General features: G+C 41.1%; 1 protein-coding gene across 2 annotated transcripts in view; it reads left to right on the forward strand.

The window, feature by feature from the left end:
• Nucleotides 1-25,486, forward strand: part of RERE (arginine-glutamic acid dipeptide repeats) — a 269,676-nt gene that overhangs the window by 13,900 nt on the left and 230,290 nt on the right. For both annotated transcript variants that reach the window (XM_031463992.2, XM_064494092.1), the window contains exon 2: nt 24,299-24,767. In XM_031463992.2, coding sequence (XP_031319852.1) covers nt 24,443-24,767 — 325 coding nt within the window. In that variant the 5' untranslated portion in view covers nt 24,299-24,442. The remainder of the gene's footprint in view (nt 1-24,298; nt 24,768-25,486) is intronic.

The raw sequence follows: 25,486 nt of genomic DNA on the forward strand, positions 1-25,486 counted from the left end.
GTTTGTTTTTTAATTGAGATTAGGTTTAATAACCCTGTAGAGTTATAGTTGTGATTTAAAAAAAAATCATACAGGTAGATATATTTTGTTTCTATTTTCTGCCATAAATGAATATTTTCTGTCTTACATCTTTATAGGTATTTTGTTAAAAGCAGCACCAGTAACTCTGGGGGATGGTTTTCCCCCAAGGCAGCAATCTATAGGACACAGTTAGTACAGTTTCTGTGCGTTACTGAAGGGGTCTATGGAGAGGTTCCCCCTCTTTTTTTTTCTTCCTTTTTTAAAGCAGGGTCCAGCAATTTAATTTCTCTAGTCCTCACGTAGAATCATTAGGTCTAAGCAATGCCCTTTGGTGCCACTCTCAAGCAGATAATTAGGGAAAAGTGAAGAACAAGCCTGGAGGGAGGAATGGGATAAAAAGGCAAAACAAGGGGGAAGAGGTGCATATGTGGGGTGTTGAGCTGTAAAATGCCTGCAGGTGGGGGAATGCCACCCGGCCTCAGTGATACCCCATAGCTCCTTCTATCTGAATATTTAAGCTTCGATGTTCTTAATCCTACAGGAATTTGGCACCTAAAATATTGAGAATTTGTAACATTTGGTCTATGAAGTTATTTAACTGAGATTTGCTGAATCATTCTAGTAGAACTTTAGAGTCCTATTCATTTAGTTTTTAAGGTGAAGAAAATGAGGTACAGAGTTGGCACGTAATACAGCCTGAATTCTGAGTGTCATCTTTGGGCTTCACCAGTGCTCATTCTACCAAATCGTAGCATCGAGTAGTTTTATTTCCCACTTTTGAATCTGTTATCTTCCTGAGACTCAGATTCTTTTTTGAAAATATTTTTACTTATTCATTTTTATTATTTGGGTAGGGGAAGGTAGTTAGGTTTATTTATTTATGTTTGTTTAGAGGAGGTGCTGGGGATTGAACCCAGGACCTTGTGCATGCTAAGCATGTGCTCTACCACTTGAGCTATTCCCCGCAGATTTTTGATTGCTCTTTGGATTGAATTAAGGCGTGTGAAAAAATCATTTGTCATTCTGATAAAGGCTTGGTTAACAAAACCTGACTGAGGCTGGTGTACCTGTGAAACACACATCATTACTTGCCTCTGTGATTTTTATTCTTGATTGTGTTACTAGAGTCAGTGTTTTTCTTAAATAACCACTGCATGCTTCACATTCCTGGACATAGAGACATCAGTGACTTAGTGTGCCGTTATCTTTGTTTGCAGATAACATTAATTTTTGTTATCTGTACATTGGAGGGCTTATTGTTAGTACATAGTGAACATTTTGACCTCAAAGAAACCAGGAAATACATTCATGAAGCAAGACGTGTCAGAATCATTTTGAGAGCATTTATGATGGATTATACTCAATTGGACGGATTATTAAAGTCAGTATCACAACAGAAATGTACATAGGTAAGTTTCACTTAAAAAAAACTCCCAAGAACCGCATAAAATTTTTATAGTGCCTCAGAACAGAAACTGGTTGCATAACTTAAGGAGCAAGGTCAAAAGCTCTACTTTTGATAGCAAGATTTGTGCTGAAATGTGAAGACTTTGTCATATTCCATAAATCTTATAATTATAAAGGACATGAGATGTAATTTACTTGCAATTATTAGTCATGACATTATGAGGAGTATAGAGCCTGACTCTGTTATAGATGGCCTGTAGTGTAAGGAGAGGAAAAGCCCCCAGTGCACACATGAATAAATAGGCTTAATTGCATATTGTGACAGAGCTACAGTATAGGGGACAGCCTGGGGGTGAGGAAGACAGAAATCTTTGTCGCTTAGCCAAAATAGGCTAGGGTTCCGAGTAAATCAGGTTTCTGATCAAAATGAGCCCCAAGTTTCATTAGGGCTTTGCATGATTATGCTGAAATGAGAGTAGAGTATAGAAAAATATTTTTGGTGTGGAGTTTATTGTACTTAGTGCGTACTTCTCAAGCTTAGAACCAAGTTGAATTTACTGTATTTGCCAAATCTCTCAATATGAATATTAGGGTATAAAATAATCAGTCTCTCCTTTCATTCCTGCCCTAATTCCTTAATGCTACCCTTAACATTCCAACTATGACTGTATGTCTTTATTTTTACTGGGCTCTGTGAAAATCTGTGGTGTTTATCTACTTCAGGTAATTTTTGTCTGTGCTGGTCTTATAGTATAAATAACTTCCATTTCATTTTCTTAATTTAATAGAGGGCCTGTGATGCAGAACTTAAAATGTTACCCAATCTCACATTTTGTTGAGTGGCAAATTTTAATTTGTGGCTGAATTTTGGCATTAATGATTTTAGGTTTATCTCACATTTTATATTTACAGGAGAAGTAGAATAATGTATAGAGAATGATTAAGCTAAGCAAATATTTGCACATTGCCACGGTGTTAGATGTTCTAAAGTCAAATGTTTGCTATAGAAATTAAAGCTTAGCCAAAGAACCTGCTGTCTTACCTTTTAAGATGGGTAAGATATGGCTTCCAAAACTTCATTTTCAAAGCACCTGACAAAAATATTAAGAAAAAGACTCTCTGGTTAATATAAATAATTTAACGTATGAACAGTGAATCTGTGAGGTCCTTATAATTTATTCCTTTTATGTAAAATTCATATCTGGTTTGGTTTGGAAGTACTTACGCATCTAAGAGCTGTTTGATGGGAGTGTAGCTCTTCTTGCTGCTCCTCCCTCTCCCCCTCCCCTGATTGTTTTTCTTTCTGGATGGTTTCTATTAGCATTTTTGTAAGTTAGAAATGACAAATAGTTTTTTTTTTAATTGAGGTATAGTCAGTTTACAAGACAAATAGTTTTAAAAGCCCAGGAAATTTGTTTCTAGGGACCTCCCCTCCCCATTTTCAGCATTTCTGTGTCTCTGTACTTAATCATTATTTTACAATGAATTCTCACACTTCCATTCTCGCTTTTGTTTTGCATGCTTTCCTACCTCCTTTCTCTGGCCCTCCACTCAGGTGTTTGAGCTATTGGAAAATTTTTTTTTGTCCTTTATTTGCCATTTGTAGAAGACGCACAGTACTGTTTTCCTGACATGTTTCTCCAGTTCCTGCAGAATTGACCCATATTAGCGAGAAGCAGTTTTATTCTTTTATTTACCTGTGCCTGTTCCCTGCACCATAGTGTTTGCAGTTCCTAATCTGAGCTGGATGTAAACAGTGAAAGGGTGGTGGTGTTCTCTCACTTCTAAACTGGTCAGGTTTTTCACACCCAAGTGGGGAACTAAGGTATAATTTTTTTCCTTTTTATCCTAGATGAGTGCTTTCTCTTCTCCCAAGGATCCATTTAAGCATAGATGTTATATTTCACAGTCTTTCTTTGGAGTCTGTAATTCTGATTCTCATGCCTCAAGATGTAAAATTTTCAGAATCCTCCTCTACCCTCCTCACTTGCCACTTTCCTCCCATCCCTTTGACATCACGTCCTTGTTCTCAGATTGCTCCTCCCTATTGTCAGAAGCCCTTCTGGAAGCATTTTCTGTGGAATCCTTTGCGTTCAAGCCAGAATTCCCTGGGGGGAAGTTGCTTTGTAGGCCACCACCCTACTTTGGTTTGCTTTCTCAGACTCTGAAGCTTTTTCAGTGGAAAGGAGTAGTTGCTGCTCACATATGGCCTCCTCTCCTGGCTGATGGCTGACCTTGCCTGTCAGAGATCCTTGGTGCCTGGTACCTGGGACTTGCAGGGTGAGAGGAAGTGTTCCAGAGAAATGCAATTCACACATACACTCAAGGCTTCTTATTTTCTTTGTTTTTGTAATGAAATAATAACCGAAAAGCTAGAATGGGTCACCAGTGAACACATTTTTCTGCCTTTCCCCACTCCCCCTCCAAGTCTCTAGGAAGAGGCTGTTTTCAACATTAAATCCCTTGCCCCACACACCCTTGTTGTAACACCTCCCTCAACATACATCACTCAGAAAACAGGTCTTCTTGATTATTGTTTTAAAGCTGGTACCGTAAGTGTGGCATTATGGAAAGATGTTTATAGTTCAAGTTTTAGAGAGGAATTTTATTAAAATATCCTTGCCCAAGGTTGCGAGTTTTTCCTCCCTTTGCCTCTTTTCTTGTGTATAAGCAGCCTGTTATAATCTGAATCTGCACAAGTGACAGATAAAACTGGCGAAGAGCTCAGGGAATGGTTTGAGATATTTCAATCATTATTGAGAAATAAGTGATTGAAAACGTATGCTCCTAAAAGCTCTAGTTTTGTAGAAAAACAGAATTTTGCCTGTCATCTTGTGTTATAAATACCGAGGTAACTTATCAACTTTGCAGAAATTGGCGTTTTGTTTTTATTTTAAAGAAAAATGTGCAGCCTCCCACACACCCACACAGCAATTGCATAGGATTGGAAAAATCCTCCTAGAGCAGATTAGGCTTATGATTTTATCCAGACTGTCATTACACACAGCCTGTCTGCCAGAGATTCAGCCCTGATTTGAGAGTGATGGTATGATACGTTGAGTGAGTCAGAAGAGATCAGTTTGTTAAGGGGAGTCTACAGCGGAGGAGTGCTGACGGAGTCAGATAAAGGAACCTGTGATTCGGAAACTTGGCAGATGTGACTGTGTTGGAGAAAAGATACAATACAATTGAGAAAAATGCTTTCTTGCTCTTTTTCCCTCAGGTCAGCCTGTGTAAATTGCTGAAAGAACAGACGAATGAAGCCCTAGGTTGCTATGGGATTCTCTCACTCTCTTTCGTAAGAATTGTGGTCTGTTGTCAAGGCTCAAGCCCCTCGGTTCATGTTTATGCATATTCTTGTACTTACAGCTGTTAGAGTTGATTAAAGGGAGTGACTTACTGATGAAATGGGAGTCTTAATATTTTTATGTACATTTAGATCTAGCTCAGTGCTAATAAACCTTTCTGTAACGTTGGTAATGTTCTGTATCTGTGCTGTCCAACGTGGTACTACTGACCACGTGCAACTGATGAGCACTTGAAATGCAACTAGAGTGACTGAGGAACTGAAATTTCTATTTTGCTTAATTTCAATTAATCAAAATAGCCGCATATGGCTAGTGGTAACCATATTGGACAGCACAGCCCCAGATTAAAGCTCATAAGTGATCACATGGCTATACAGTGAATAACATGGGAGGCGTTCTCATGTACACACAGGTTATAGTTGAGTTAAAATATAAAAAGGATACTCTTTTTACAGAGAAAGTTGAAATGAAAGAGGGAGTCTAAAGGTACTACTGGCGTGTGACAGGGAGAATTACAATTTAATTTTTAGAACAAAACCCCCAAAGGTAGCCTGTTTTAATGTATTTAATAAAAACATTAATGAGAACCTTACTATTCTTCCCTAAGAATCTGTGCTCTTTGATTATAAGAGGAAAGCTTGTTAGTGGGTAATGAAAAATGAAGTCTAATTAATAAATGGATTTTGTTCATTCATCAGATATTTGATTGCTGTCACAGAATGTGGCACCAGTTCCTACTCTGAGGAATTGAAACACAAACCAGGAGACTACGCTTGCACAGCCAGAGCAGGCCTGGTGTGGGGAAAGGTTCCCAGAGGGCTGTCACAGCCAGTTAGAGAGGTTTGAGGATTCAGAGCATGCTTCTCTGAGAACTGGTAGTTCTGTTGAGCAATACAAACGAAAACAATGTTCCTAGGACCAGCTGGATGTATCCTGACACCCTGTTGTCTGCCTGCAGAATGTTTACTGAGTTCCTCCGTGCTGTGGGAGGCTAAGCTGTGCAGAACTCGGGCTGTCTGTGAGCTGACGCACTGAGCCTCTTTCATCAGCTAGGCCCTGTGCAGATGAGTTCTTCACGTTGGGTTGTCTTATTTATTCCTCACAGCTCCTCGCCAGGTGTGCTGTATTACTATTTTCATTTCATAGATGAAGAAACCAAAGTTTAGACAGAGAAATTGACTGTTCACGGTTATAAACTGAGCAGGGACCAGGGTGTGTTTCTGTCAGTAGAGCCTTACAGAGAAGATGAAAGGAGGCAGTATGTGAAACATACAAGCTGATAAATAATAAAGTGTTTTACATTAGTAATGTATGTTAAAATGCTCAGCTGTAAAATACAGACTGTGCTTGCAAAAGACGTTAAAGAGGGGCAAGAATGGCATGGTGCGATTTGGCGGCATCAAGGATTACTTCTTGACAGTGTAGGGCTTGGAGTGGACTTGGATGAAGCGCAGTTAGTCAACAGATGTTTATTGAGCTAGCAGTAAGGACTGTGAGCAAAGGCGGAAGAGAGTGAGCCCAAGTAGGGGTACATATAGAGAAGGCTTCTCATTGGAGACTTGCTGGGGAGCAGGGTTAGGTACTGAGGACTGGAGAGGTGGTTTCCTGAAGGAGGAAATTGAACCTCATATGGTCTTTACTCAAAAGTTTCTTTTTTAAATTAAGATACAATTGACATAAAACATTACATTAGTTTCAGGTGTACAACACAGTGATTTGATACTTGTACACCGTGCAAAATGATCACCACAGTAAGTCTGGGTTAACAGTTCCTCACCCCACATGGTTACAAAAGTTTCTTTCTTATAATGAGAGCTTTTAAGATCTACTCTCTTAGCAACTTTCAGATATAGTCAGATGACTATGTTCCTGGGTTTTCCATCTACAATTGACTGATTCCAAGGATGCAAAACCCAGGGATATGGTGGGCCGACTGTATTCATTGTACTAGCCATTTTATAGGAGGAACTTGAGCATCAGAAGATTTTGGTATGGGTGGGGACCCCTGGAACCAATCCCTCTTGGATACCAAGGGACAACAGTATACAATACTGTATTACTAATATAGTCACCATGCTGTGCATTACATCTGTGACTTACTTACTTTGTATCTGGAAGGTTATTCCTTTGACTCACTTAACGCATTCCTCGAACCTTCTTGAATGAGGATATTAAAAAATGTGATTAAGGGTAGGTGTCATTTGTGTTTAGAGAGAGAATTGGGTCCCAAGATAAATGAGGGTGCTGGGAATGGGGAATATTGGCCATATTTTCCCAGTTTTCTTCTAAATACATGTGGTTCAAGATAGAGGCCTCTTGCTCACGTTATCTCCAGCCTGTTACGTGGTGCTCGTCGCTTTGGTCACCTCTGGTGACCACAGGGAGGTTCGGCCCTTTCCCTGGCTTAGAGGGTTGTGGTTGGGGCTCACTGAGGCCAGAGATACTCCCATTGCCTTGGCACCACAAGGTGGTTTTAGGATCTAGAGTCTTTTTTCTTGAGTTCCTGACGTCCCCCGTCTGTTTGTTCACATTTTAATGTCCCACTCAGGGGAGTTGTTTTCTTTTGCTGCTGACTGGCTGGCAGATTTTCTTTTCCTTTTCCTTTTCCTTTTCCTCTTTCTCTTTCTCTTTCCCTCTTTTCCTTTTCCTTTTTGTAAAAAAATACCTGATTTGCTTTATTTAGTTCTTTAGTTTGCCGTCTAAGAATGTTTTGTGAAGTGGATCATTCTTTATGTGGTTCTGGAGTTCGAGTTGATGCTGGTCTCTAAGAACTGAATAGAACAACCAGTTGAATAGTTTAGATTATTTTCTACAACCTGGTCAGTTGTTAAGGCACATGCTGATGGGGCAGGTTATCTGGGGAGCCATATTCCTACGAAGAACTCCTGAGATTAGTTAAGTACAATTAAATTGTAGAATTTCTGTTACTCTTATCCATGACTCATACTGTTCTAAGGAAGAATGAGGGTTGGCACTGATGATTTATAAGTTCTGTAACAAAACACTGGGAACATGTGCTTGGTATTTGAGTCTGTTGATAACTAACTATCTGAACAGTTTTCTTATCCACAGTCATCTTAGACAGTTTGGTATGACAAATACAGTGTAACTTTGAGTATTTGTAAGCAGTGTGTCTCACGCTTACTTTACATGGAAGGTTTTATTGTTGTGGTGGTTTTGGGCTGTCTGTCAGAGGGTCTTCAGATTTTTTTGGAGGGAGGTGGGGAAACTTGTTTTGGAAAATGCTTATGCTGTTTGTGTTTAGCTCTGTATTCTTCATCTAATGCTCTTCTGGGGTCATCTCACTTAGTATTTGTAGATACTGTATGGCTCTGACTCTCAAGGCCTTGCCTTGCTCGCTCTTCTCCCCCAGCATCAGACTATTTTTCTAGCTGCCTAGTAGATACCTCAGTCTTGATGGCTTTGTATTAACAGCTGAAACTCAACACTTTTCAAAATTAAAATCTCTTCTCTGTTCAGTTACATGCATCAGATCCCCCGTCTCTGCCCCCTTGTTGTCCAAGCTAGGGATAGAAGCCCTTTTATCATCTTCAGTTCACTGTCTTTGATTCTCAGCTGGTTGATTACCAGATCTAAAATCTATTGGAATGGCTAGTAGTATCACGAACAAACATGTACCCTCCTGTTTTGTTCCTGGTAGAGGGTAGGATTGGCTTAGTTGTGGATGTGGTAATGAGGCTCTCAGGATGCTTAAATTTTTTTCTGTGTTACTGGGGACCTTTGTGAAGTTTTCATTGGTGTGAAGAGCTGCCTTTTATATCAGTGCCTTTTCTACATGATTCTGAAATTCTGTAATATTCTAAAAAATGTTTTTTACCTATTCATATCATATCATTTGTTTAAAAAAAATACCAGAAGTGACAGACCTATAGGGAAGAAGCAACACTTCATATCCAGCTGGTGAAAAAAGCCAAACCAAAACAAAACTGTAAATTACCAATTGTGAAAATGGCACATGTGTCTCTAGGTAGTTAGTCATATCGTCAGTCAATTTGCAAGTTTCAGGATAAAGCCGGGAGGAGAATAAAGAAAGGAATCTCTGCATTTCCCGAAGGTCCCATAGATTTGATAAAATTATCTTTAATAAAAAGCAGTGGTTTTTCCATTGAAAGCATTTGAGGATAAATTCCCCTGTTTTCTAAAGTGAGGAAGAAGATTTCTTTTGAGAATGCTGTTGTAACCTCTGCTCCATTTACGTTGTAGCCTTCCAGGTTGCGTTTGTCAGTTGCTTTTGAAATGTATGTTCTCTCATGTTGAATATTGCCTTGCTTGCATTTTCCAGGTGTTCTTAAAGGTCACTAGAGACTAGAGCTCTTCAGTATGTGTTTACATTGGGCAGTAAACTGAGCTTCTGATATTTTTGTGGTTGTGGAGTATGGGATGAGTATTTTGCTTGTAGGTTTAATTTTTCCTTGACAGCAAAATTGAGGAAATTTGTCAAGGGAACTTGACTTTGAACAGTTGAGATACAGACCTTATTTAACCTGGCAATTGCTCTGCCATCTTTATCTTACACTATATGAGATGAAACCTTAGGAAAAAGTGCCTGTGTGGTATTGACTGTCTGCCAACACGTGACCAATACTAGTCTTGTTAGCAGATGTGCTTGCTTCTGGAAGAAATGCAGTCTCTGCCTCCTTCAGTCCTGCTCAGTGTTACCACAGTTACTGTCCATAGGTGTGACCCTATTCAGTTGCTTTCATATCTTTAAAAATCTTAGTTTGAAGAGCTCTGAAGACATAGCATTTCATTTTCTCTCCTCCCTGTGTTTCTTTCCTTCTGATGATAATGTTCAGGTCTGTAAATCAAAAGATTCTCTTATAGTCAAGAGATAGTTACAAGGCAGTGTTAATAACTTATAAATGTCAAAATGAGGCCTCTCTTAGGCCATTAGTCTATAGAAAAAGCTGCAACTTTGTACATATTATTTAATAACAGTTTGTGTTTTAAGTTGTAACGCAGTAGATTTAATATGGGTGTGTTTTAGTATAAACTGTAACACTGGGCTTTCTCACCCTAGGCTTTAAAGAAACATGATACTCAGCTTTCCTTATTTTGACACTTACCTTTGGAGCCCTTTATTTGTTTCACAAATTAATGGGGTTTCTCTGTAAAGATCTTTGCGAGATCTTGGCAGACATTTGCTTTAGAGAGATGTCTGTCTGTGTTGGAAACCCCTAATGTAGGCTTGATGGCATTCTCTTTTCATTCCCAGGAGGACCTGGCTTGAGAGGTACATGATTTTTTAAAATTAGAGAATGTGTTACATGCTGAGCTGGACTGGGGTGTATTACCTGTGATGTTGGGGCCATTATGTCATCCTCTAAAGCTTGTTGTAATACACAAATTAAGCTACTGCATAATAATAGGGGCTATTTATTCTTGAGTGCATGGCTGTTTCTCTTACCAAGAGGGTAAAAGTGAAAAACATTCTGCCCTCCATATGAATTTATTCTACTTATTGTTGATTATATATATTCAAGTTTTCTGGCAGAGAGAATCGGTATTTTTCCCTCACTATTTTCCCCTAGATGGATGTTGGCATGTTCTTAAGAGCTATTTTTATTTTGCAAGGGGACTCTTTGAAAACTGTGAAAGCACAGCAGGGTTAACATATGGGGACCAGAAGCCAAGAATATCTGAAGCTGAATAACCAGAGAGGTTACTGGTGACACCAAGCAGTGGGAGCTTCAGGCAACAGACATTCCATAGGTCTCTGCTGTCCTATGCTTCCTTTCATAGTTTCCTTCTTTCTACTTGGAGTTTCCACATTTCTAAGTTCTGAAATGGAAAGTGTCCATTCCGCTTAACCGTGCCCACAGATTTGACTGTTGGGCTTTTCGGCTTTTTACTGTATGTGTCATGTATCACCTGACTGCTCTGGCAGGCTTTGGGTACCATTTCTGGTCATGGAGAGACTTTAGTGCTGAGGAATCATTGCTGCTAAATGATAGCAGCTCACTAATTCTATGTAAGAATTCTTATTTAGAATCTAGACTCTGTTACTGGGCAGTGATACCACCCCCCCCCCACACCCTTGCCTTTTATGGCTCTTCCTACTCTGAATGTGAATGTAATCAGTCATCTGGTGCCAAACAAGGACAGGGAATCTGAAACAGTCAACTACAGAAGAACATGCTTGCGCTGTCAAGGTTACCTGGAGTCCATGCTTCCTGCTGTCCTGCACACATTAGAAGGTGGTGTTTGTAGAGTGTACTGGGTAAACTGGAGATATTTTGGGAGTGTTTATATAGGAGTTTGTGCAAAATTCATTACATATTCTCCCCCATTCTTTTATTGACAAATATAGTTGTAATTTTCTTGATAATGCAGTTTATTTTGAATGAAGTTAAACCTTTTCATATTAATTATTTTAAAACTATATATATATATATATATATATTTTTTTTTTTTTTTTGTCTGTTAGACTCAACAGTTCTTTAGGATTCAAATTATGGCACCCAACTAAACATCACTAGTGAGCCTACTAAATCTATTTTTTCTGGGATTGAACTTTTGTTTTAAATTCATATACTTAATCACTACGTGTTTTCTTTTCATGTGAACCTTAAAATAGTCAATTTAGGGCCTCAAAAATGTTACTTAAGAAAACTATTTTTTAGATCCAGTAATGCTCCTTTGTTAATTTGCTAGGTGAACCCCCCCCCCCCCGCCCCGTTCATTTGGATAGCTGGTGTATTTCCCTTTGAACCGGGATTTAGGGGAGTGGGGTGGAGTAGAGAGGGTATTTTCTATCTTACGTGTCTTCCTAAAGTGGAAGCCAGCCGAGTGTAGCAACCTGGATTTTATTAAATGCAGCACTTGGTAACATCATTAATATGTAATTTGTCTATAGGTAGCTGTTACTGTGTAGAGGGCTTCTCTATGAATAAAACTAACATTTTCACCTGAGGATTTTCAGATCACGGTCCTGATGCAGTCTTTCCACCATCCCATCACTGAAACTTCACTGGCAATTGGCTAATTTATTTGGCCTGTCTGTAGTGTCGTACTGGCTTCAAAGTATTCTCTTGCTGCCTTGAATATTGCAACTCCAGTAGTTTGTTTCCATACCATACAATCCCATGGTTGTTGGTGTGGGGTTTGTGTGGTGAGGACTCCCAGATTTAAATCTCTAGTCCTTTCTGACCTCTCAACCTGTACATGTATTTCTGCTTGGATATCTACAGGCATCTCAAATTTAACATGTTCCAAACAGAATTTGCAGTTTTCCTTCTCTTCCCCATCAGTAACTGACAGCTCTGCTCTTCCAGTTGCTCAGACCACATCTCAGCTTCTTCTTTGACTGTCCTTTGTCTCACCTCACATCCAGTCTGACAGCAGGACTTGCAGAACCTGGGCACCCACCACCTTGCCTGAATCGATAGTTTCCTAACCTTGCAGCCAGAGGGAGTCTGTTCAAAAGTAACTCAGGTCAGATCATTACTTCTCTATGCCAAAACCTTACAATGGCTTTTCTCTTATTTCAGGTAATTTACCTCCTTGACTCCCTTCCCTCTTCATCTGTGACTTTCCTTTTTGCTGTTACTGCTTTGGCCACCTTGGCCTTTTGCTGTTGTTTGGAGATGCCAGGCATGCCTCTGTCTCAGGCCTTTGTACTTGCTTCTCTCTCTACTTGGAATGCTTTCCCCCAGATAACCACACAACTTGCTGCTTTACTTCCTTCAGGTCAAATGACCCCTTATCAGTGATTACCTTACGTAAATTAGCCACCTCCCTTTGCTCAGTTTTATTTCTCTCTATAGCACTTTTTACCAGCTAATATAGTATGTATTTTCTTGTTTGCTTATGTCTGCTCCCTCCACTGCTACACTTATATTAAGCTCTCTGAGGCTAGGGATGTGTGCATTCTGGTCACGTGTGTATCTGTAGCTCCTAGGACAGTGCTTGGCACCTAGTAGATGCTCAGTATTTGCTGAACGAATGGAGGAATTGACAAGAACTCTGCTCTGGACATTGGTGTTTATTTGATGATTAGTGTTACAGCTGCAGCATTCACGTGTTACGATCCAGGCTCTGGGACCAGGGAAGGACCCCCCACCCTCCCTGGTCACTCTCTAGTTATTGGCATCATGAGCAATTCTGGTGGCTCGTCTGCTTTTCTCTTTGAATGACATCAGGGTAACAGAGATGGCAGGGAAATACATTTGGTCAACCCAGAGAGAATCATACCCAGTTAGAATAGCTCAGCCATAGAAAATGGTAAACTGAGTTTTGGCTTAGACTTATGCTTTTAAGTCAGAGCTATTTTGCATCTAAGACTCAGATTCTAAGTGTTTTTAGAAGGACTACTCTGGTGAGTTTTATGTTTCTATTTTTCCCTTGATAGAATTTGTACCCATGGATTAGAAGTGCATTATGAATGCTTTTGATTTTTCATATATATGTGGAGTGTAATTGTATTAAGTATAAAATCCACCCTGTCATTTCCTTTCATCAAATGCTGAGAGCTTATGTGCCATGATTGCAAATTAACTTTGAATCTTGGAGCTCTGCAGACTGAAAGAAGCCCTGTTTGACTTATCTGCTTTGGAGCATGTTGTGCAGAGGTAGGAAGCCTGACGAAGTTTTCTGCATAGTGAAGATTACTGCGATCCAAAGAAGGCTCTCTTTCATTCTCAGTGTTACATGAAATAATACTTCTCCTTCTGTATGTTTAATTAACTCTGCTTTTACAGTAAAGCTTTAAGAGGAGGTTTTTCTCAATTGCAGAGGTAGAGCTCATCTTTGCAAATTTTATAGCTAGATGCATCTTTTTTTTTAAGCTGTAGCAAAGCTTGAGCTTATTCTTATTAGTTTGTAATGTTGCTGTTTGTGTGTGTTGTGTTTTAATGGCTTTATTGAAATAATTCACATTATCATATAATTTACCTATTTAAAGTGTACAACTTAATGGCTTTTAATATAATCACAGATATGTGCAACTATCACCACAGTCAACTCTAGAGCATTTATATAGCCCCTAAAAGGAACCCATAACCATAGGACTCCCCACCCCGACCCCTAGACAACCACAAACCTGTTTTATGTCTTCATGGATTGGCCCTTTCTTGATATGTGATATAAATGAGATTGTACAATATGTGGTTTTTTGTGACTGGCATTTTTCGCATAGCATGGTTCCCGGATTCATCCATGTTGTAACAGGTATTGGTAGTTCATTTCTTTCTGTTGCTGAATAATGTTCTCTTGTATGGATGTACCATCTTTTATTTATCCATCTGCTTGGTTTTATATCTGTCTTTTCTATGTTTGGTTTTCTATTTGCAGTCATGCTTTGGTAAAGTGAGTTTAGGAATTCTTTCCCCTTTCACATCAGAGGCTTAGTTTCATAGGCATTTGATTTCCCTTGTTCTTGGCATCGTGGACACCAGGTTTTCTCAAGTACGCTGTGTCATAACAGACACATCCACTTAGCCCCAGGACCAGAGCAGTTCACCAGTGAGTAATTTATTCCTGACAACCCTTAGGGCTTGCCAGGAAGCATCAAGATTTTCAGAATATTTACTTCTGTTTTCCTAATTCAGCTTCACACATCTGTGTAATTATTATTTCAGGCAGTGTTTTAAATTAGTCCCGTTTATTTGAGAACAAAGACCATGCCACATGGTATAGTGTTTGTAATGGTGTCAGCCTTATGGATTCCGTGTTAGTCAAGAATGATTTTGAATAAAGCAGCACAGAAGCTTAGCCCTTTGAAATCCCTGTGATAGACAGAGCAGTGGCTCTCCACTGTGAACAGCTTTGCTCTCCGGAGGGTGGGTGGCAACATCTGGAGATATTTTTTGTTGTCCTGATTGGAACCTTGGGTTGTGTTGCTAGAGGCTACGTGAGCAGAGATCAGGGATGATGCCCCAGGACGCCCCGACCCCAAGAGTGGTCTGGCCCAGAAGATTAACTGTAGTGTGGCTGAGAAGGCCTGGTTTAGAGTGAGCAGTGCGTTTTCCTTCACACTGAATACAAGAGACACAACTGTAGGCAACATGCGAGGGGGGAAATTCGTGTGTAATTGGAGAAACTTAACAGTTAACAGTATAGGAAAGTAATTGCTCATATGAGTGAATTTGTGTGTCCTTTAAAGAAAGGAAGTTTTTTGTGTGTTTTTTTGTTTTTTTGTTTTTTTTTTTTGGTGGAAACCTTCTTGGGCGCCTCATCTTTGGAAATTCTTTGCTCCTACTTCAAATAAAAGATTGTATATTGTTCCTTAATTTTACTTGAATTGTTAATTGTAACCCAGAGTTTTGCTGTTCTGGGTACTTTCCCCACCTTTTGCAGGTCGTATGTTTTATTGTTATTAAGCCTTTTTGGAAGACATTAAGATATTTGTCAGAGTTCATCAATCATAGTTCCCTCAGTTTTTCTCAAGGAGTTGAGGAAGTGCTGCTCTAAGCATTGCACCCGCTTGTGATTGAGGGGCCTTCTTTCTGAGTCTCCTGTTTTGATACCACAGAGTCACAGACGTTGCTCACTGATTTTGACTAATGCATCCCATCTCGGTATTTAGGTTCTTTTAGTAAGACATGTATTCCAGGAACGAGTACATAAACTCAGGATTGATTGAGCTTAAATATTTATTAACGCCAAACATAGAGAGTGGTTGGTGGTGCACGTGTAGCTGTTTGCTTACATGGTTGGGTTTGGTCAGGTGAAGAACTGCTCTCAGCACAGTTTCAGGTAAACACAGCCTTACCTCTCCTGGGGTTTGGAGACCTGCTGACCCCATATGGCAGGGTACCTGCCTCTTCCTCAGTGATTCTCCAGCCTGTAGCAGTTTGCTGTTTATGGGAAAACTTTATTTCTTATCCAGGGAGTACAAGTGTTAGAGTGACATTTCCTTTTCCAGAGAAAAGTCAGTACGTTTTTACTCCCAGGAGGCTGACATGAAAGCGAGCAGGAGAAGAACACGGGCCTCCCTTTGACAGCAGTCGCCCAGCTGCCCGAGCTTCCTGGGGGTTCTGCTGCATGCTGGCTGCAGCTGCGTCTCTTGGAGCTGGAGTCCAGCAGAGTGGGTGGCTCATTTAGGTCTTCCACACTTTGACCATCCCATTTTGTTCCTTAAGGACAAGGTTAAAAGCGTTTATTGAGACACAGTAAATGTAGAGGTGGCAAAGGCAGAAGTTCTTGAGGTCCCTTGGCACTGATTTGGGCTTTCAGAAATAGTGGATGTGAAAGCAAGCTTGTTTGGATTTCACTAACAACTCTTGATGGAAAATACCTTGCCAGACAAGATGAATGTTCCCAAAATGCTATTTTCATTGTAAGAGCCTGCAGTGACGCTCTATTTGCTTAGCATACGGTATTGGCTGATGGGGCTTTTGAGGCCCTGTGATTGGAGGCAGTGTAGCCTTGTGGTTGAGAGCACAGGCGCTGGGGTCGGCGGCCCGGGTTTGTGTTGGCTCGCTAGCTGTGTGATCCTGCTCTGCCAAAGTACTGGCTGTGTGATTTTTTTCCTTGTCTGCTTGCTCAGCCCGTCAGTGCTTGCTTTTTGCATGGGGAGAATATACATAAGAGGAGCATCTGCTGAATACTTAAGAGTTAGGATGATCATATGACCTGGTTTATGTGTCTTTCCTGAGCAGTTATCAATCTTTTTGCTCTCAGATGTGTTCCAGTTTGAATGGTAAGTTATATTGTCATTCTTATTATAGTGCAAATGGAATGAATTAATGTGTAGGATGCTTAGCGCATGATAAGTGCTCAGTGAGTATTAGCTCACCTAGGCTTTCCCTCTGCTGCCATCAAGGATGGCGATTTAAAGGATGGTTCTTTTTACTGAGCTTCCTTGCACCTAGAATGTTTTCTCCTTCCTTTTGCTCCTCCACGCATCCTGTTTGTGGTAAATAAGCCAGCTCTAGCACTCCCGCAGTTATTCACTCATGCAATATTTTCTTTCCTGAATAACAGTCTCATCATAATGCCCTCTTGATTGATCCAGCTTAGGTGTGAGAGGGAGGGCAGGGAGAAGTAAACAGTGGCTTCGGATCTGAAACTACAACACAGAACAAAACAGAGTCAAACCCCACACGGAGCTTGGAGCTTGGAGCTTAGAGGTAGAGACAGATGTTAATCACGTCACACAGATAGATGTGAAGTGATAGTTGTAGAAAGCACTACAAAGGGTCCTTTTCGACAAGAAAGGACATCTGAGGAAGCAGCTGTTGAGGGAGGAGTGGGGACACCTAGGCCACGGAGAGTTGCTGAGCGTTGCAGCAGAAGGAAGCGCCTGAGCGGGGCTGGCTGCTGGTGGAGGACGCGGGTTTTCAGGAAACTGAGGGGGGACGGCAGAGTGTGGGACGTGGTGGTGGGAGAGATGGATACGGGGAGAAGGGCTGTGTAGATCATGGTAAGGAGAGCCTTGGCTGCCGTGTAGAAAGAATTGTGAGGGCTCAAAGGAGAGGATTTGAAGAGGAGCCACGTGAAGGGCTCCAGAGAAGCTACACTAGTAGCTTTAACGAAGATGTGGCGGTGGCGGTGTTCCAAGTAGATATGTTTGAGAGAAATTTATAAGGTAGGGGACATGGATTGTTGATGGTAGGAGGAAAGAGGAGGCGCTAAACATGTGTGCAGCGTAGGTGTCCAGAATGGGCAGGGCATCAGTCACTGAGAGAAACACCGTCTAGAAGAGGGGCTAATTTGGGGCCGGAATGTTTTGACATGTTGAGATACCTGTGAGCCACCCAAGAGGAGACTTCAGGTGGGCAGTTTTCCCAGGCATCTGGCTCTGCAGAGGCTGGTAGGCACTTGCATCTGTGGATCCCCTGTGTGGACATGGTACTTGGGGGCTGATGAACACGTTTGAGATTGCCTAGGGTGAAAGTGGAGGATGAAGAAAGACTGTTCCAGACAGCGCCCGAAAATCTTCTCCATTAGCTGGCCCAGTACTGGTGGTGGAAGAGCAGGTAACTGGACCTGGGAGGGGACTGTGCCAGGAAAGCCAAAGGAAGAGAGCCTTTCCAGAAGGAGGGTGTGTGGTCAGCTCCGTCAGATGATGCTGAATGGTCAAATGATAATGAGGACAAAAACTAGTGGATTTGTTACAGAGAGGAAATTGCTTTAGTGGGAGTTGTTCTGGTAACTACGATGCAGTAGCCATGGTCCTTGCTGGTTAGTGGAGACAGTGACACAAGTTAACAGCATATTACAGTAGTGAGATCTTGAGGCCACTTTATAGGCAGGGTGGGGAACAGTAAGAGGCTGGACTTTGGGTGGGTCTGGGAGGCTTCCTGGAGCTGGCCAGCAGAAATGCGTGAGGTCCTAGCGGGTGAGGAGGGGCTTGGCAGACAAAGGGAAGGAAAAGGGAAGGGGTCCTTGGCTGGAGCACACTGGAGGGGTGGAGGTGGGGCTGGAGAGGTGAAGGGGCAGTCAGAACAAGAAGGTACTCTAATCTTTGAAAAGGACTGATGGGTGATGCATTGTACTTTTAAGTGGTGAATTGTATGGTGTGTGAATTCTATCTCAATAAAGCTGTTTTTTAAAGAAGTGGTAGTGGGTCAGATATGCTTGGCTGGCTGCGTTGGAGGATGAATTGGAAGGAAGGCAGAAACAAAATCTTACAGTCACGGAGACAGAAGGCATTTGTATTAATCTGTGTGAAAGATGATGATGGCTTGAAATAGACACTTTCTGTTTCAGTTGGAGCAATGAATAAATTATAAAGGTATTCAGTATGTGACTGGTAGACCCTAAGAGCTGAGCAAAATGCTTAGTGTGTGGTTGGGCGTTGGACAAAAGTAAATATTTCCTGCTGTGGTTGAATGAGGAAGAATTAATTGGACCCCATTAACAGCTTTTGGTGTGAGTCAGATGTCTTCCAGAATCTGACCTGAGCAACTGAAGTGACTAGAACTCAGGGGCTGGGAACTCAGGAAGGAGGAGCAACTTTCTATGAATAAGTGAGTTTTACATGATCCAGGAGAAGATAATTTAAAAGTTTTACTCCATTTGTAGTCAGTTTTAGATGATTTAGTTCTTTTTGTAAAAATTAAAAAAAAATTGGGGAGGGGTAGGTAATTATGTTCACTTATTTATTATTGTTATTATTTTTTTAATGGAGGTACTGGGGATTGAACCTAGGACCTTGTGCATGCTAAGTACTGCACTCTAACACTGAGCTATACCCTCCCCACTTAGTTCTTAATCATGTGATAGGATCCCCCTCCTAACAAGTAGACAGTAAGTTCTTGAGGGTAAGGATGGTGTTTGGTTTGTATGTCTTGTATAGCGCAGTACACTGTTGGGTATTATCTGCTGTAGTAGATAGTAAGTCATGACTGCTTGAGGTATGTATTTGTGATAGTTTACACTTCAGTACAGCACGTTGCAATCTATAAGTGCGTTTACATGGAAGTATATACTGAAGGTAATTGCCACAACAGCTCTGTGAGGTAGCTACTTGTTGTCCCTATTTCACAGCAGTGAAACTGACTCAGAGAGGTAGAGTGATTTGCCCAAGGCGCTTGCCGTGGCACTGCCAAGAACTTGAATCTTGGCTTCTCAGTCCGGTATTGTTGCAGTTCTATTAAGGGGCCAAACCTCCTGGGACTGCTTAAATGGTGACAAGAGATAGTTTCCTTAAATTAGGTTTGGACCCTGAGCATGACCAAAATTTTAGTACTTTATGTAAATCACTTCTGATAAGTAATGTGGGGTTTTTGCTGGGAGTTGTTCGCTTCCTTTTGAACAGGCAAATGATGTTTGTGTAGAGATTTTGTTACCGGAGAGTAGGTTCTTGTTTTGCGCAGGAAAGAATTCAAGAGCCAGCCATAGTAAAGTGAAAGCAAATTTATTTAGAGAGAGAGACACATTCCATAGACAGAATGCGGTCAGTCTCAGGAGGGAGAACAGCCCCGGGGTTGGAGGCAGTGGGGTGGTTAGTTTTTATGCGCTGGGCAATTTCATGTGCTGACAAGTGGGAGCATTATTCCAACTGTTCTGGAGAAGGGGCAGGGATTTCCAGGCATTGGGGTTCAGCCACTTTTTGGCCTTTTATGGTCAGCCTGGAAACTGTTGTGGTGCCTGTGGGTGTGTCATGTACCATGCTAACGAATTACAGTGAGCCTTTAGTGAGGCTCAAGGCCTACTGGACGTCTTCTGCCCTCTTGGGCCTAAGTTGGCCCTAACCAGTTTATGTTGTACCTCAGCTGCTGTGTCATTCTTTTAATGGTTGTGTCCTGCTCCCTTCCCTCCTGTCTCAGTTTAAATAACCTGAAGTAATAAAGAACAGTTTTGTATCATTGACTCTTTGATTGTTGGCTTTTTGTTGAAGGACATTGATCCTGATTAGATTATGACAGAACTAAGCTAGCCAACCAAATTGTATCACTTAAAATAAAATGATGATGTGCAATCTGATAAATCTCGAAATTAGTGAGAGTAATATACTTTAAACAAATTAAATCCTATGGGACATTGTGCTGTACACCAGGTATTGACACATTGTAGCTGACTACTTCCATTTAAAAAAACATAATGATAACAAAATGCAAAAAAAAAAATCAGTTCTACTGGTACTGACTTCAGAAATGTGTAACTTGTAAGTCTCTTTTGAATATCCTCTCCATTCAAGTATGAGTAATATATGTTTTTATGGATTTTAAAGTTTTTGTCAGAAAAACAATACACACCCACTTCCTTGGTGAACTCACTCAATCTCATGGCTTTAAAAACTAAATTTTTATCTCCAGCCTGGACTACTGCCTATTTAAAAATCTTTATGTGGTTTTTATAGGCTTCTCAAACTTAACACATTCATACCTGAACTCATCTTCCCCCTGGACTCATACGATGTCAGCTCCATCCATCCAGGTGCTCACGTCAGAGCCTTTGGAGTCATTCCTGTCTTCTTCCTCTCACACCTTACCTCCCAGGTTGTCAGCATGTCCTGTTTGACTCTTACTTTGAAAATACATGGAAAGTAAGACTTCTTGCTGTCCCTATCACCCTCCACCCTGGTCCGTGCCAGTCACCTTCGCCTCTCAGCTGGGTTGTGGCATTAAGCCTCTTCCGTTACCAGTCGTCATGCTGCAGCCCTTTGGGGTTTTTCTCAACAGCCAGAGCGATCTTAAACAGGAGTCAGATCATATCTTTCTCTGCTACTTCGATCTCTACAGAGGCTGAAGTGTCATTCAAGTCACTTCATGTCACTTGAGTAAAGGCCAAAGTCCTTCCACTGGGCTGCAAGGCTGGATCCAGCCCCTGTCACCTCTCTGAGCTCATCTCTGGTCGCTCTCCCTCTTCTTCATGCCGCTCCAGCCCCTCTGGCCTCCTGTGTCTTGAATGTACCTTGCTCACTCCTGCCTCCGGACACTTGCACCTCCTTCTCCCTCTGCTGGAATGGTCTCCTTGTTTCCTCTGTACTCATTCTGACTTGAGGCAAAGCCACCTCAGTGAGGCTTCCTCTGATTGTCAATTAAAATTGCAGACCCCTTATACCTTCTTGTCCCCATTAGATTCCCCATTTAAGATCTTTTAATATAATATATACATTCCTGGAACATCAGTTCCATGAGGGCAAGCAAGTTTGTATGTGGTTCTCTGCTGTTTTCCCCACAACTAGACCAGTAGCTAGCACATCGCACACTGTAGGCATTCAGTAGACATTTGTTCATGAACAGATGAAGATTGATTTGAATCTGAAATGTGTTTTATATTAGACGTTTTTCCTTTTGTTATTTGTTAAGGTTATTTGTACCGTGTTTCCTGTTTAACTGGGTTGAGCAGTGGATTGAAGAGATATTTTCAGTATTTTGTCTACTTACTGGAGAAAATACCTTCTATTTTTTGGAGGGAGAGGTTAAAGTGAGTGTATTTCCTAAAACTGTGCGAATTATCAGCACGGATTCACGTGGGAGAAGTTGGCACCTGTGAAGGTACAGATTGTAACCTGAGCAGCACGCTATCATCAGGTCAGGTGGGGTTCAACTTTGGAAGAGCTGCTTCAGAATCACGGGCTGTGGGGCCTGGTGCGGGTGAGCTCGTCTTAGCTCGCCTTTTGTGGTCTGTAAAGCGGGGACAGCAACTTCCGTCTCTTTCACAGCACTGAGGTGCTGAGAGAGAGAATCGAATGAGATCCTGGCAGGGACCTGCTTTGTAAACCCTTTGTTTTATAAAGTCGCTGTGGTTGCCCTGTCTACTGGTAGGTCACGACAGCTACCCTTCTCAGTGCCACCTGCTTCCCCTCTGGGTCCCTTTCTTCAAATGTTGCATTATTGTCGTATTTGGTCATTTTTAAATGAGGGTCAGAAAAACTATGCTTAGTGTAGTAAATGCAGAGGGAAAAAATACATGCTTACTGGGCTATATTTTAGAGCCAAATGTAAATGGTGGTTGGATTGACTTTTGCTTTGGATTGTCAGTGTTCCCAGTTAATGAAAGCTACACACACACACACACATACACATTTCATTTTGTGGGTGCTTTCTCTAGTGATTATTGAATTTTTCTTTCTTGTTAACTCTTGACAGAAACAACGCAGATTTCTTTGTAAGTAGAAATACAGCATATGAGTTTGTGGGAAGTAGTGTTGAATGTACAATTTGGACTTCCTTTTTTTTTTCTCTTTTTTGAGTATTGAAATCATGTTTTTACAGTTTTCTGGAGCAGTTTTCTTCTTAACCTTAGGGAGAATGGTTTTTTTTCTTAAATTTATCAGAAGTATTGTCTGTCTTGAACTGCATCTGAGAGGTTTTCAGCCTAAACTCCTTGTTCTTTTTAGACACCCAGTAGACCTTGGTGTGTTTTCAGTGTCAAAGAGGAATGTTTCAACAACTGTGTTAGCTGATAGTTTTCCTTCTTGCATGATTGGCTTGTTCAGGCTCTAAACTTAAGCCTAGTGGAGAAGTAATATTCTCTGTGTGTGTTTTCAGTTGCTAGCACTAGTGGCTACGGGGCTTGGGAGTTTTGTTACTTTCTGTTTAACAGATGGTTCGTCTAGGCAGAACCTTTGCAGTTATTAGAATAATTTTTCATTTTCTGGAAATATGTTTTGAAAATTGAAATCCTATCTGAAAGTGCATTTCCTATGTAGAAGGAAGCAATTTAGGTTTGTGGTACATGCTTTCCCTTTCTGACATTGCTTATAGATTGTCAGCATTATTGCTCCTTCATCTGTCTCCCAAAGATGGTTGTTTACATTTTTATTGTCCTGAATGCCTAAGGGTATTTGAACTGCTTATGGCGAGGTCCTTCCTGATATCAGGTTTGACCTAAAAGCTTTGGAGAGAGTATATGATAATTGTTATGGTTTTGGCATGACCAAAGAGAATTTTCTCTGCATCTGAGGCATGTAATTACAAACTGACTGGTTTATTGTTGTCTAAGTAAAGAGGAGCAATCTTTTGTTTGTTGTGCATGTATTTTCCTATCCGGCCTTAGTAACATGAGAAACAGATGGTTCTCGTATTGATCAGTTGTTTCCATTTTTTTTGCATTAGAGCATTGAGGGTAAGAACCATGAGCCTTTCCCTCGTGGTATCTTTAGTTCCAAACACTTGGCACATAAATAATGTTTAGTACAGATTGTTGAACAAATAAGATGAGATATTGATGAAGATGATAAACGATAGAAAGAGATAAATTGTTGGTTATTATGACTTTTCCAAAATTAACTTGCCATTAAAACCGTATTCTTCTTGCCCTTTTAAAATTTTTATAAGAATTGTGTTCAGTTGGAGTTTGGGATTCACTTGTCTTATGATAAATTCTTAAAAACTTCAGACTTTCCTTTTTGGTTTAGTTCTAGGGAGGAGTTTGTTAGGGAAGCTATTAACAGTGGAAATTTGGAAGAGTGTGTAAACCACCTAATATCCCCTAAAGGTGGAAGGTGGTTTTGGGACGCTGTTATATTTTGTTAAGGCAGAGATAGTAAATCTTTAGAGAAAACAGTGGAAAGTAACTAGAATAGTAGACTCAGAAGGTGTAAAATGTTACAATTGAAGGCAGAAGAATCTTGCTTTGAGGTTGTCACTTTCGAGTCAGTTCTTAGGTTTATTCTTGAGAGGAGCCCTGGAAGTTTGGAGAAATTTGGCTAGAGTCTTCAGAAGATAGTTCACTGTGAGACATCCGGAGACATTTTCTGAGGCTGTTCGGATTGCTCTTTTCTTCGTGTGGAAATCATTTTTACTACAGATTCTTTCCCTTTTAAATTAATATTGTGGGTTATGAAGCTTCTTTTGTATAATTATACCCATTATATGTTGTTTACTAGGGAATACTTTATCCTTTAAAAGGAGAAAACAATTTGCATACAGAAAGTATAGTTTACTCTTATGCATTTAGACATGTTCATTACTGGTGTGCTAGAAAAATCCCAAACCATATGCTGGCTGAGGCCAAAAATTGCTTTTAAAAAAATTTTATATCACTTGTCCTAACTTTTTTCCTATGAGCAGTTAGAAGTTTTTAGTGCTAAAGCATGAGTAAGTTAAGTGATTTAACAAAACATTAGTTTAGGAAGAAAATATGAGAAAATGTTAAAGGACAAAAATCAATCTCTCTTTCTCTCTCTCTCTCTCCTCTCCTAGCATTTTTGAAACGTGGGGGTTGTTGGAGTGGTTGGATTTTCCCTGGAATTGAGTGAGAAATTCAGAAGACTGAAGCCCAGGCTTACTGTCTACCTTTCACGGAGGCCCAGCCGTGAGAGGACAGAAGAAGGCACGTGGCGAATCATGACAGCTGACAAAGACAAAGACAAAGACAAAGAGAAGGATCGGGACCGAGATCGGGACCGAGAGAGAGAGAAAAGAGACAAGGTGAGAGAGAGCGAGAACTCCAGGCCTCGCAGGAGCTGTACCTTGGAAGGAGGGGCCAAAAATTATGCTGAGAGTGATCACAGCGAAGATGAGGACAATGACAACAACAGTGCCACCACGGAGGAGTCCACAAAGAAGAACAAAAAGAAGCCCCCGAAAAAAAAATCTCGTTATGAAAGGACAGATACGGGCGAGATAACCTCGTACATCACTGAGGATGACGTCGTCTACAGGCCCGGAGGTGAGGCGCATTTGGGTCTTTCAGTGTCTGGGGCGGAGAAACGATGTCAGCGTAGACGGAGGGAGGCTTGGAACCCTGCGAGGAGGCAGTGGGTTTGGGCCGGGAAACTCCAGTCAGTGAACACTGGCTTTAACCCGCTTTGGTCCGCTGGGTTCACTCACTCCTTCCCTCTTGTCTGCCTCCACTCTCGCTCCTGCCCTGGCTGGTGCGCTTGTCAGTTCTTCCCTTGTGTCTGCCTGCTCCCTGTTCTCTCGCCTCACTGTCCCTGAGTAGTTTTCCTCTTCTGACTTCCTCCTTGCTTGAATCCTTAACACAGATGAGGCCCTGGTGAGACCCTGCAGAATGGAATGCATGGTGGGTCAAGTAAACTTTACAGGTCTTGGAAACAGGGAATTTTACATTGGCTTCAGGAGTGACCAGAAGGTAGAGAGGTATTTTTAATGGCCTTCAGACCAAGGTTTATTCCTTCTGATAACCCCTTTTTCCAAAGCATTGAGCTACAGGGTCTCTGTCATTGATAATAGATGAAGCCAACTAACCTGCTTTGTTTTCCAGAAAAGATAACTGTGTTCAGTGTATTGAGGTTTACAGCATTGTTCAGAGAGAGACACCCAGCATTCAGATGAGATGCAGGGAAACAAGTGGTTTCAGAACCTGTTGGACACCAGCAAGACCTTCCTTTTTCATTTGGTGTAATGGGTCTAGTAAGGTATTTTGCA

The sequence above is a fragment of the Camelus dromedarius genome, chromosome 14 (assembly GCF_036321535.1).
Source record: "Camelus dromedarius isolate mCamDro1 chromosome 14, mCamDro1.pat, whole genome shotgun sequence".
In the NCBI taxonomy this organism is placed as follows: Eukaryota; Metazoa; Chordata; class Mammalia; order Artiodactyla; family Camelidae; genus Camelus; species Camelus dromedarius.